Genomic DNA, 14,428 nt, shown 5'->3' on the forward strand with positions numbered 1-14,428 from the left:
GAGCAGAATGCAAGTGTATGGTGGATCATTAGCACCCATTGTACTGTGTCCCTGGTGCATGTCCTTACGCAAGAAACCTGAGATGACTGAATCATAACTAGCTCCACTATAAATGCATTTCGGTTGTGAGGAAACTGGGAATAATGTTGATATGCATGATGTTTGACTTCCCACTTTTGCTGTAGTGTGCTGTGTTATACAGTCTCTGAACTTCGTTTCTATTTTTGCAGAGGAAACCTGAGGATCCCCCCATCGATCTGGTTGAGGGATCGTCTGAGCTCCGCTCTACGTCCAAGCACACTAAGTCTTTCTCTGTTGGCCCCTCCGCTAAACCGCCCCCCTCCTCCTCATCCCCAGGGGGCTGCGCTTCTCGTCTTTCGCCCTGCTGTCGCTCACCTGCCCCACGGTCCCACCTCAAGAGTACACCCTGCACGCCTTGCCCTGAGCCCAGCCCGGCCGTGGCTGCCCCTCGCTCCCCAGCGCTCAGCCCCCATGCCACCCCCCACCACCTGCCAAAACCTGCAGAGTCCCAGGACAAGAGGGGCGAGGGCCAGCCGCCACAGGACTACCCTCAGTCGCTGGAGCCTGGTGAGTGGAAAATGGCAGCATTCATGTTATTTCAGTAGGACGAATGGTGAATGTGTTTAATGTACTTGTAGTTTACCTGTAGAAATGTAGTTTGGGTATGATTGATAATGTGGCATGGATATAGAAATGATATATAATGATATAATGATGTAGAAAAGTGTAAGGACTCGTTACAAGCCTTGTATGCTGGGCTCATTAATATTAATGCCAAGTCCTGTCATTAAACTCTAGATGGTGCAGACTGATGGGTTGTTAATGCATAAACTGATAAAATTCATAGCTTAATTGGTTCATGTTGCATATGCAGCCAATAAGCTTGCTGCTTTACATTTAAATGGCTGGTTAGCATCCACTTAAGCACAGCTCCACCTGTATAGATCTGCTATGGGTTATTATATTTCCTACTTGTGCAGCTGCAGTATGACTTAAATACTCACAGCAGTGTATCTGATGGGTCATTAATGCAAACTGATAAAATTCACAGCTGAATGGTTAATGTGGCATGCAGCCAATAAGTTTGCTGCTTTACATTTAAAGGTGCACTAATTTTTTTTTTTTGCCAAACCATGTTTACATTTGAAAGCACCAAAACAAATGTATATATTTAAGAAAAATATGTTATGTTTATATATTAAATACATTTATATATAATGTAAATTATATGAATATAAATATATACATGTAAATACTTGTGAATATTTTCAAAATATATACTGTATATGTGTGTCTTTATATATACATAATAAATATACACAGTACACACACATATATTATATAAACAAAAACTTTTATTGTGGATTCGGTTAATCGAGATTAATTATTTGAACAGCACTATTATTTACATACAAATATGAACAATTATTGGCACCGTTTTTGGACATAATGGAGGACAAAAATGGAGGACGACATACTTTGAAATTGTGAAAATAATGTTTGCTACGCCCCTGTACGTGCTTAGTATTTGATTCTAACATGAGTCTGACGATAAAAAGGCAGTGGATTGGTTTATTTGAAAAGAATAAAAGCCAGAATACTATAGTGCTTTCTACACGCTTCCTATCCCAATGCCCTCGCATTTGAGTCCGAAAAAAAAAACAGCGACTAGAGGAAAGAGGCTGGAACATTTCATTTCATTCTCAAGGTTAGGGTCTTGCCATCGTGTCTGGCTCCACAAACCCCTGGGGGAGAGGGAGTGAAGTGAAGGAGAGAGGGAAAAAAGAAGAGAGGAGATGGCCGAATAGAAAAAAAAGACCCTGACCGCAGGGACAGTGAACAGAAGAGAGAGATATTTTGCTTCAGATAAGATACACAGGGCCTTTGAAGGACTTGTTGCCCTTTGATTACCGAAGACAATCAGCCTGTTAATGCGAATGGAAGTGTAGGCGCTGACTTTTCACTTTGTGTTTGTGTCTTTGCACCATTGTATCCATTTGTGACAAGTTTGTATGTGCAAGAAAGCGTAGACGCCGTAGGGAGCGGCTTGCCGTACGGCGTAGGTGCGAGAGAGACAGACAGAAAACAGTAGGGAGGTCAGTGAGACAGCAGACAGGGCCTCTCTTATCCTTCAGAGGTCCTTGAGTGCTGGCTGGCGGAGGGATACGCATTCATCTGGCGGATGGATACCATCAATAATACAGCGCTGAGGTGACAGGGCTGGCTGTGCAATCACACCCAGACACCATGCTGTCATCAATATACCAGGCTATGCTGCAGATCTCATAGAGACACACACGCTCTCGCTCTTTCATGCAAGCGACGTTCCCCGTGCAATCGTTTTCGCTCGCGTGGCGGACGAGACGAATACACACTCTCACTTAAAGACTAATTTATACACAAACATTCCTCCGTGCACTCTTTCTCTCTCTCGCACACACTGCATCCATAACAACTTGAACATAATTCAATATTCATGGAAAATTCGCTCATGCCTGCGCCATAGCCTTTATGGCGCCAGCTCCATTATGTGTGTGAGTTATACTAGATAAACGCAGCGAATGGTACACATTGTCGCTAATGCTTCTGTATACAGCATATATATCACCCCTCTCTGCACTTCAGCGGCAGGGGGCCGTGCCCCTTAACTGACAAGGTCATATTGTGATGTGTATTACAAATGAATGGTAATGGCTTGCTGGTTCGCTGTGCGCTGAAGTGTGTTTCAGGAGCAGTTAAATCTTTATGCTTGTAATAGAGTGACTTCAAACAAGGTTGAGGAGCCCAAACCAACATCAGTGTTTATGGAAACACTCAATCAGTTTTATTCCCATTTTTTCTTATAGATCTCCCTCCTGGCTACACTTACCCCGCCATCGCCATGGGCTACAAAGGTGGCCCCTCCCCTCAAGAAGTCCAATTGGCCGAGCATGCAGACTTGGAGGCGGAGCAAGCGGAACCCACTGAACCTGCACCCCAGCCTCACCCCCTTTCTCCCAAAGGGGAGGAGCCTGTGTGCCAGTCTACAGTGGGTTCTCCTACTAGAACTTCCCAGGAGGTAGAGGATGAGGGAGGAGTAATAGAAGCGGACGAACAGGTGGATGAAGGACAGGTGGATGCCACTCTTGCACAAACTTCCCTTTGCCCCGTTACTGACTCTACCATAGCGGACCCCCATCTGGATGGAGCCACGATGATCCCCAACTCCCAGGCAAGTGCAACAGAAGGTCCAGCAGCAGCAGAAGACACCAAGGAGCAGGTTGAGGAGCTACAAGACTCAGCTGTGACAACCACCCAGGATTCTCTGTCTGTGGAACCTACCGAGCAGGATTCAGAGAGGACCGCTGAGGATGAGTGCACGTCACCCATTGGCTCACCCTCGCCACCTTTCTCCGCCTGCCCCGTGCCCTCTGCTCTGGGGAACCAGTACCCTGGGAGCTGCATTTGGAGCTTGGAGCTGCTCATCGCAGCAGCGCTGTGTGCCACTCGAGATGCCTGTATGGCGGCCCCTGCGGCTGTGTCTGGGAACGCAGTGGTCCCAAATTATGGTATTGAGTTACTGAGTGAACTGGCGGAGCTGGAGCGATCCCAACAGCAGAGGAACAACACTGAAGAGAACAGAGGTAAGGATGAACATACACATGTGCCCCACAATATTCAGATTACCTAATTTCTTACTGTTTTCATTCTGTGTGCGGTTTTCAGGCTTTCAGGGGATGCCTATTTTTGTAAAGAAACTGGAATGGGGCATATTTGTGACCCTGGACCACAAAATCAGTCATAAGGGTCCATTTTTTAAAATTGAGATTTATATGTCAATGGAAGCTGAATAAATAAGCTTTCCATTGATGTATGGTTTGTTAGGATAGGACAATATTTGCAAAAATTAACATATGAACAGATGAATCGTTCATGATAAGATCACTAGTAGATATGCTGTATTGAATGTGCTGAAATATACATGGTGGCCAAAACTATTAGAACACAATTTTTTCACAAGCTAAAAAATGACCATGATCATTTCTATCTTTTGCTGTAGTGTGTCAATACAAAATATCGGTTTACATTTCCAAACATTCATTTTGCCATTATTGTAATAATCTAGTGAGATTTTTGTTTGCACATGGAGTCTGACAACAGCCAGAGATCTGATCTCACCATCATCCAGTCTGTCTGGAATAACATAAAGAAACAAAACAAACTGAAACAGACTAAATCCAGAAGAACTGTGGGAACATCTCCAAGAAGCTTCAAGAAACCTACCTGCAAAGCTACCTGAAAAACTATGCACAAGTGCACCTAGGGCAAAAACTGCTTTAATCGCATCCTCCTTTCACAGCATTTTTACACAAGTGCCTAAAACTTTTAACAGTACTGTAGCTTTGCAGGTAGCATCTTCTTGAAGCATCCTGGAGACATTTCCACAAGTCTTCTAGATTTAGTCTGTCTCAGTTTGTTCTGTTTCTTCATGTCTTTCCAAACAGACTGGATGATGATGAGATCAGATATCTGTGTAAAGCACTGGCTGTTGTCAGACTCCTTGTGCAAATAAAAATCTCACTGGATTATTACAATTAATGGCACAATGAGTGCTTGGAAATGTAAACTGATATTTCCTACTGACACACTCCATCAAAAGAGAAATAATTGACTTAAAACCATTTTTTAGTGGTGAAAATGCTAGTGTTCTAATAATTTTGGCCACCACTGTACTTAAAGACTTTCTACATACGCACTTACAAGTACTTTTAAAACACTTCCAACCTTTTGTTGTGACTCTCTTTGTGCACCCTGATCTCATTTGGTTACATCCTTCCCAATACACACCAACACCACATCGATTTTCAGAAGACTGTCCATCTTGTACCATTTCCAACACCTACAGGTTTACAAAAGGTAGTTAAAAAGACAGAGAAACAGCCGTTCTGTTCTTCCTTATCACAATAGAAAGCACACCCAATCACACACATGATTTAATTCCTCATCAGTGATTTGCATGAACGGTCTTGTAGCGCTGTGATTCAGGCGGCAGGGGAAGACCACGACAGAGGCTTTCATTTTGTTTTTTCTCTCCTCACAAAAAGAGGTGCAAAAAATAGGGTTTTCAGCCTAGCCAGATCTCCAGGCTTTGTGTGAAGGAAAGATAACAAAGCCTCCCCCCCATACCACCATCTCGACAATACGTGCAGAGACACAGCGAAATACACACAAATGCTAACTCTCAGCTGACCATCCAGCTTTCCACTTTCATAGGAACACACACACTCGCTCGCTCAACTGCGCACAAGCTCGCACTCTTGCCTTCTTTTCCTGCCTACAGATCAAATGCTCCCCGGCCTTTTGGGGTTCAGCACTTCCTGTGGGACAGACTAAGACGGAGCGGTGAGGAGGGGGCCGTGTTTTTAAAGGGCTTTAGCCTGTCTTAAAAGGCAGCTCTAATGATAGCTAGTTTCCCCCGGGTCCGCCGGATTGGACTGTGTCCACTCACTCATCCTGAGGGACGGCTCCCCTGCCCCTGCTCCTCAAACCTGTTTGATCACTTTTATAAGCCTCATTTTAGATGGAAAAAAGCCTCGGCGCTTTCCCACAGCTTTCCGAGTCCCTCAGTGCGAAGTTGATGAAATAGTAAAAACAGCTGATCTTTTTCCTCTCAGGACGACAGCGTTTTTGTCGGCTAATTAGGCCCCATTGTTGTGAGCGCTGTTTTAAAGGCTTGTTGCTTTTCCAGGGACCGTTTAGGGTCTCCCTGCCAAAGGATGTTTTTATTTATGCCAGCATCCTCTAGCAGCTGAGAAATCCCCGACGCTCGCACTACGTGGGGGAAAAAAATCTAACCGCATTTGGCGGCGTGCGTCGATTTAGCTGGTGTGTGTGTGTGTGTGTGTGTGTTTTCCACCCGTATTAAAATAGGGATGTAATCTGCTGTGTAATTCTTGTCTAAGCAAGCTGTACTAAAGGGACTAATAAGAGAATATGATGAAGCTCTTTGCAGCGGGGAAGAAGTCATCAATAAACACGCCCGCCGCTGAATTATTAAAGAACTGGAGGTGAGGCGGCCGTGCGGGCTGTCAGGACCCGGTCTCTCGCCAGCTAAAGATTTCATATGCGATTGGGTTTACTCTTCAGTGATTTACAGATTTGATTTCAAGCTTTCTTATCTATGGCAGACGTCTCAGGCGCTCTGCTAACATTCCTTGCGGTGTTATGGGCATTGTGAAGTACGGACAAATAACGTGTGATAAAATTATATAGATTTTGAGAGGTTCTTTGAAGTATTGTTGGTAGTTGTTATCGATTGGTCAGTGATACCACAGCGTTCCCGCTCTTTTTTTTTTTTTACCACAGATCTCTAGGCTAAATGCTCTCAGAGAGCATTATCTGTCTTCTCTCCTTCCCTCTCTCATTTTCATTTCTTTTTTGAGTCTCAGCTTTTCCATCCCTCTTACACGTCTTGCTTTCATGCTATCACTGTATCCGTGTGCCGTTTCGTAGCTCCAGCCCCCACGAGCCTTATTACGGCAGGCCGATGGGCATCGATTTCAAAAAGACCACCACAGGGCTAAAAGTGGCACGATGATTTCAGCCAGGTGGGAAACTGAAGACCATCCCAGACCACCATAATCCAGTCTTCCTCATCTTGTCTTTCTTTCTGTTCACTTGTCTTTCTTACTTTCCGTTTCAGCTGAGAGATTTCCTTCATGCGGCTATAATTCTTTTAAAGCCTGTACAAGTTGTCTTCTACCCTTTTTAGGCGAATCTCAGAGAAGGAAACACAAAAAGAAGGAAACAAACAAACTAATTTCTAAAATTAAGCCTTTTAGGACTATTTTTAAACATTTGTTAAAAAAATAGTTATTTTAATTTAAGTTATTTTCAGTCATAAGGTTAAATTTGACAAAACTGAGATTTATACATCATATGAAAGCTGAGGATGCAAAAAAAATCAAAAAAGACTGAGAAAATCACCTTTAAAGTTGTCCAAATTAGGTTCTTAACAATGCATATTACAAATCAAAAATTACATTTTGATACATTTACAGTAGGAATTTTACAAAAAATCTTCATGGAACATGAACTTTACTTAATTTCTTAATGATTTTTGGCATAAAAGAAAAATCAAAAATTTTGACCCATGCAATGTATTTTTGGCTAATGCTACAAATATACCCCAGCGACTTAAGACTGGTTTTGTGGTCCAGGGTCACATATAAAAATGTCGCAGGACACCTGATCTAATGATCCTAAAAATTTGCTTTATTTTCTAATACAAAAATGAATAATATTGTGGTAAAATATGCTCTGGCAGTTTTATGTGAGCTTTACAGTTCTCTCCCCCCACTTCTCCTGTCCTCTCGTTCAGATTTGATCTCCTCCTGCTCTCTGCCCTCTGCGCGCAGGTCTGCTCGTGCACCATGCATTTCCCCTCGGAGGAGAAAATTGGATTCTTTCCATGTTAGTAATGAGGGGATGTTTGCGAATAAATAGATAGCTCAATAAACACTTTACTTCTTATTGCCTGTCTCCCCTCCCTCCCTCTTTCCCCCCTCATTCAGTCTCTCTCCTCGCCGATCCCATACTGTGCCCCTGCCTCGCCATGACGCAACAAAATAGCGAGCCGTGGATGCCCGCTAACACAGACACAGCCGCTCACACATACACACACTCATGGAGTCTTCTCAGTATCCCCAGGCCAGCTTTGGCTGTCATGAATATTCAAGCCTCATTGGCTGAGTGGAGACTGAGCATGTGGCCTGCCCTAATGACAGTGATAAATGTTGAGAATTCGCCCTTCTTCATCTCTCTCTCTCTCTCTCTCTCTCTCTCTCTCTCTTTCGCTCTGTAACATGGCTCCTGGCATCTAAGCCTCATGTACAGAGATAAGCTCTCTGGTTAATAGCTATCATCATTGCTCATTCAGCCTCTGAAAGCACAAAGTGCTGTCAGGAAACAGCGGCGTGCTTAGAGGCGGCTTTGTACCGTTTGAGGCTTTCCTCTTTCTCTCTCTCTCTCTCTCTCTCTCTCTCTCTCTCTCTCTCTCTCTTCCACTGTCTTTTTATTTTTGCTCCTTCACAGGTTTTTCCGCTCGCATCTTCTGGGACAGGCTGGATGTCGGTTTTGCTCGGTCACTTTTGAATATACATGGAGAGACAGAGGCCCTTGTTTACACCTGATATTAACATCTGTCTCAGGTGTAAACAGGGTCCATCACTTAAACCACATTTGAAAAGGGTCAAAAACATGTGACCACATGGGAATAGTTAACCCAGAAATTAGCATTCTGTCATCATTTACTTACCCACATGGAACAGCAAAGAAGATATTTTGAAAAATGTCTGTTTTTTCCCCATTTTTCAAAATATATTCTTTTGTGTTCTACAGAAAAATTCAAATCATACAGGTTTGTAACGACATGTAAAATCAGTAAATGATGACACAATTTTAATTTTTTGGGTTAATCAAGGTCTTCAGGATTATTAGAAGCTTCCTAGGCTCTGCAGGATGTTGACCTTCTATGAACAGGATAGGACTTCCCATACTAGATGGATGTCTTCTTGTATATTCTTCTCTGTCATTGTAAGATCAGATGATGAATTCCCTTTTTTTCATTCTGTGTAGAAGACGATATGCTGACCTTTGACCTCCAAAGTTTGGCAACCCTAGCTGCCGCCCGGGCCTTGGAACTGGCCCCACCCATACCAGAAGACTCAACTCCACCCCTTCGCAGAATCCTCAATCTGCGCAGGAAGTGCAAGTGGACGCCACGTACCGAACCGGTACACGTAACTCATGTTCATTTGTTAAACCAGAAGTTTACATATACCTTGCAGAATCTTTAGAATGTTAATTATTTTACCAAAATCAGAGGGATCATACAAATTGCATGTTGTTTTTTTATTTAGTACTGACCTTAAAAAAGATATTTCACATAAAAGACATTTACATATAGTCCACAAGAGAAAATAATAGTTGAATTTATAAAAAGTGACCCTGTTCAAAAGTTTACATACACTTGATTCTATTACTTAAATAATAAACAGCTATGGGTTTTTTTGTTTAGTGATAGTTGTTCATGAGTCCCTCGTTTGTCCTGAACAGTTAAACTGCCTGCTGTTCTTCAGTAAAATCCTTCAGGTCCCACAATTTTTTTGGTTTTATGTATTTGAACCCTTTTCAACAATGACTATGATTTTGAGATACATTTTTTCACACTGAGGACAACTGAGGGACTATTACAGAAGGTTCAAAAGCTTACCGATGCTTCTGAAGGAAGCACGATGCATTCAGGGCCGGAGGGTGAAAACTTTTTTAATTTGAAGATAAATTTACATTATGTGGTCTTCTGGAAAACATTTAAGTATCTTCTGTAGCTTCTGAAGGGCAGTAATAAATAAATGATATTTAGAAAAAAAAAAAAAAAGAAAAATGTACACATCTTCAATCTTTTCAAAAGTTTACATCCCTGGCTCTTAATGCATCATTTTTCCTTCTGAAGCATCAGTGATCATTTAAACCTTCTGTTATAGTTGCATATGAGTCCCTCAGTTGTCCTCAGTGTGAAAAGATGGATCTCAAAATCATACTGTCATTGTTGGAAAGGATTCAAACACAAAATAATGCTGAAAATCCAACAAATCTGTGGGGATCCTGAAGGATTTTTCTTCTGGTTTCAACTGTATATTCTTTTTTTTATTTTATTTACAGAACACATGTACCAATCATTTTCCTAAACTGTCATTAATTACTCACCCTCATGTCATTCCAAACCCGTAAGACCTTCGTTCATCTTCAGAACACAAATTACAATATTTTGATGAAGTCTGAGAGCTTTCTGACCCTGCAAAGACAGCACGTAACAACCTTGTTCAAGGCCATGTGGCAGAAAAGTTGTTATTTTTGTTTTCTTTGCACACAAAGAGTATTCTTGTAGCTTTATAAAATTAAGGTTAAACCACTGATGTCACATGGACTATTTTATTGTTGTCCTTACTACCTTTCTGAGCCTTCAATGACAGGATTTTCATTTTTAGGTGAACTATTCCTTTAAAGATCAATCACTGTATGGAAAAGAGCATTGTGAACGTTATTCAAAATATCTCCATTTGTGTTCTGCAGAAGAAAGACAATCATACAAGGCGGCACAATGTTGACATTGTCATTTAGATACTCTAAACTCACTAGAGATTATTCGTTCCATGTGTAGGTGTGTCCTGTTAAGGCTACCATGGAAACGCTGGACCGGGAGGAGCTAGCAATGCGTGTGCGGCTGGCAGAACTGCAGCGGCGTTACAAGGAAAAACAGAGGGAGCTGGCCAAGCTACAGAGAAAACATGACCACCAGTGAGCAAACCACAGACCACTTTCACAAATACACACCCTCCACATATAAATGCACTCCGCACACCTTTCAAAACCCATTTACACAGACACGCACGGAGAGATCGAACTCTCTTCGATCCTCCGGCACATACACTCTCAACAGTCTCTCTCTAGCTCTTTCTATGTCTCTTCACAACGCTCTGCTGAGACCACCCAGTGTGTGCTGAGCCCTCTTTGCATAAGCCTGAGCTGTGCTTAAGTCTTTCCTCTAGTCCACTCTCACAATTAGGATGGCTTAGTGTTTCGTTCCATTCAACATCGTTAATGTGAATTAGAGTGATTGACAGGCTGTGTGTGTGCGCGTGTTTGTGTGTTTACAGGAAAGAAGAGACCTCACGCAGTCCGGCTCGCCGAGGACCTGGAAGGCCACGGAAGCGCAAGTCCACCTCAGCACCCCCAATTCCCACCGATGGCCCTAAAAAAGTCAAGTGAGTGGTTTCTTTTGTACTTGTTTCACGGTACTTACAGTTTCTACATGTTTGTGAGGGCCAAATTCCTGAAATGCAGTACAACTGACTTGCAGAAACTTTCCTTGATAGAAGAAAGGTCATGGATTTGCTGTTTTTTTGTTAAATGTAACGACACCTCAAACTATGCTGTTAAATTTCTAAGAAGTCAGACTTGCGATGTAACCCTGGTAAATGATAAAAAATATATATATTTAAGTGACAGAGAGCCATATGTGACCCTGGACAACAACATTTTTTTTTAATTGAGATTTATATATCATTTGAAAGCTGAATAAATATACTTTCAATTTATATATGATTGTTAGAATTGGACAATGTTGAGATTTGAGGATGCAAAAAAAAAAAAACAAATTGAGAAAATCGCTTTGAAAGTTGTCCAAATTAAGTTCTTAGCAATGCATATTACTACCCAAAAAATTAGTTTTGATATATTTACAGTAGAAAATTTACTAAATATCTTCATGGATCCATTGATATCTACTTGGATAATTTTTGCCTTAAAAGAAAAGTCGATCATTTTGACCCATACAATGTTGTGGATCCATTGATGGATCCATTGATATCTACATGGATGATTTTTGACATAAAAGAAAAGTCGATCATTTTGACCCATACAATGTTGTATGGGTCAAAATGCTGCTTAAGGCATGTTTTGTGATCCAGGGTCACATATCTAGGGTTGAGAACAGGATATGTACACCAAATAATTTTTTACTCTTTCGTCAACCTATTAAATACGTCTCAATACAGAAGAAAAAATCTGTCACTGCTTTCATTGCGACTTCATTGCGAACTTTACAAATGCTGTAGTAGCTATTCATTACTAGTTAACAAAAATCTAGTTATAATTAGCTTTATGTAAGTACTGTATATGAATATGAGAGGGTTTCATAAATATAGATGTATAAGTTATGTGAGTACTGTGTATTTTTAGACTCATATAATCCTGCAGAGCAGTAAATAAAGTGTTATTGTTCTATTGCACTTTCATAGTAATGAAAATGCTCTTCCACAGTTTCTAGAGCGAGAGTCAGGATTAAATTAGAGCTGTACTGCGACCAATATTAAGCCTAGCTCAAGAAACAATTCCTTACTTGTAGCCAATGCTTCACATGCATTAATAACAGTATAGATAGGAGATGTTTTGAAAGATTATGTTTGTGAAGTCATTTTGCTCGCGCATGTGCAATCCGACTCTGCCATGTATGTAAATAAGTCTAGAAGGCTCCTATCAGTTCATACAAGGCAGACTAAGTACTTAATCAGTGCAAAGAGCTGTCATTAATCATATTTACAACTTCCATTGATTATCTACAAGTGTTGCGACTCCCTTCTAACCCATGACGCGTCTGCGATATTAATTTGATAAAGCACAGAGACCAATTGCCTGCACCAAGTCAGAGCTTTAAGTTATCACTCTGATGGATGAGCGTTTTCCCCTGAGATACACCTCTGTTTACGCCAGGCCTTAGACATTTTGATAAACTCGGTCAAATCAAGTTTACCCTACCTGATTAACAAAACTCCCATTTTATTACTAGCCTGGTTGATTAGCAGCGTCCTAATGAAAAGCAGGAGCCAGAGCTTAATTACACATGCTATACCCAGCACACATTTATCCCTGTCGTTAATAAAGCTCCCCTGCCAAATAAAACAAATGACAACTTCCCGCCACTAAAATTTATCCGAGTCGTAAAAAGCCTTTTTTAGAGTCCCTTTAGGGAATGGCAGAGAGAAGCCGAGGTTTGACTTTCTCATCATGGTTTACGTCAGTTTGATGGCAGACAACATGAATTGTTGAGCAATTGAACAGTAACATTTATTGTAGTGTCTGTCAGCATTATTGGATTTGAGGTTATGTGTTGGGCATGTTGGCTTTTTTTTTCAGTGTCTCACTTCCCTCGTGCATTTGTGTACTAAAAAGTGTAACATCCTTCGGCGTCAGGCCAAATCTGTTAGAGGTCAGAGGTCGTTAGACAAGGTTAAGGGTGTTGACGGGTCGTCGTGGCATTGCCAAGAGGATCAAATCCCATCTGAGCGTGAGGAGAGGGCTTGTCACGTGATGTGTGCGGGAGCAGGCTGGGCCTCTTGCCCCAGTGCATCATGGGATCATGGGTTGGAGACCTGCACAGACTGCAGATTTTAGACTGGACCACACCTAATTTGGTGTCTAAATATGCTTGGTTTCCTTTGATGGACAGTTTACTTTTGTAAGAAGCCATGGGAGTAGGCGTGTTTGACTTGTTTTCCAGGAAAAATATCTAAAAATTATTAAAACAAACAAATACAAAATGCGAAAACAAATTTACTTAAGATGCAACCCTTGTTAAAAGACTTGTTTTCATAGATTATATCTTGAATATGAGTGTATTTTGTCTGGCTGCACTTTCAGAGTTTTTGAACTTTTTGAAAAAAAGTACACTTTACACAGACAAAATACACTTGTATTAAAGATACATTCATTAAAAACAAGTCATATATATTATGCAGTGTTGCTTCTCAGGCAATTTTTTTTATACAAACTGTATATATACATATACAGTTATATACATTATAGAACATTTTAATGGTCAACATGTAGGTTCTTCATCAAATGCAGTACTTTGACAGTACTATTAATTCAAGAATCCTGGAAAAAAAAACACCAAATCAGCATATTAGAATGATTTCTGAAGGAAGTAATAAGGTAGAAATAAACTACATTTTAAAATATATTTAAATAGAAAAAAAAGTTATTTTAAGTTGCTGTAATATTTTACAATTTTGCAGTATTTTACTGTATTTTTTATCACATAAATGCAGCCTTTCTGAGCTTAAGATACGTATTTCAAAAATATATAAAAAAATTATACCAACTTTTAAATGGTAGTGTACTTTAGCCACAAAATATATGTGACCCTGGACCACAAAACCATAAGTAGCACAAGTATATTTGTAACAATAGCCAAAAATACATTGCATGGGTCAAAATTATCGATTCTTTTCTTTTATGGCAAAAATCATTAGGATATTAAGTAAAGATCATGTTCCATGAAGATTTTTTGTAAATTTCCTACCGTAAATATTTTAAAACTTAATTTTTGAGAACTTAACTTGGACAACTTTAAAAGCGATTTTCTTAGTATTTCGATTTTTTTGCTCCATCAGCGTCCAAATTTTCAAATAGTTGATCTCTGCCAAATATTGTCCTATCCTAACAAACCATACATCAATGGAAAACATTTTATTCAGCTTTCAAGTTGTGTACAAATCTCAATAAAAAAAAATGGCCCTTATGACTGATTTTGTGGTCCAGGGTCACATATTAGGACACTAATTCACACATTCATTTGAAGTTTTTTGGGTTTAAAACTATAAAACATACTGTTCAAAATGAAAACAAAACATATTTGGTCATTTTGTGGTTGTCAAACAGTTTCCTACATATGAAATCACAGCAGAGTGCTCATATGCCGGGATTTATGCCGATATATATTCATTTGCTGGAATGATTGAGGGTTTCGATGGTAAATAATAGCAACCTACAGCATCTTTTCCAGTGAGAGAATGCTAGAATTTGA

General features: G+C 40.5%; 1 protein-coding gene across 1 annotated transcript in view; it reads left to right on the forward strand.

Moving 5' to 3' along the window:
- The window catches only part of bahcc1b (BAH domain and coiled-coil containing 1b), a 128,191-nt gene that overhangs the window by 90,704 nt on the left and 23,059 nt on the right, over positions 1-14,428 (forward strand). Inside the window, exons 9-13 of the mRNA XM_073828301.1 lie at positions 231-588; positions 2,868-3,644; positions 8,641-8,795; positions 10,223-10,359; positions 10,719-10,826. Of these exons, the coding sequence (XP_073684402.1) occupies positions 231-588; positions 2,868-3,644; positions 8,641-8,795; positions 10,223-10,359; positions 10,719-10,826 (1,535 nt within the window). The remainder of the gene's footprint in view (positions 1-230; positions 589-2,867; positions 3,645-8,640; positions 8,796-10,222; positions 10,360-10,718; positions 10,827-14,428) is intronic.

Source organism: Garra rufa, chromosome 22 (genome assembly GCF_049309525.1).
Source record: "Garra rufa chromosome 22, GarRuf1.0, whole genome shotgun sequence".
Classification (NCBI taxonomy): domain Eukaryota; kingdom Metazoa; phylum Chordata; class Actinopteri; order Cypriniformes; family Cyprinidae; genus Garra; species Garra rufa.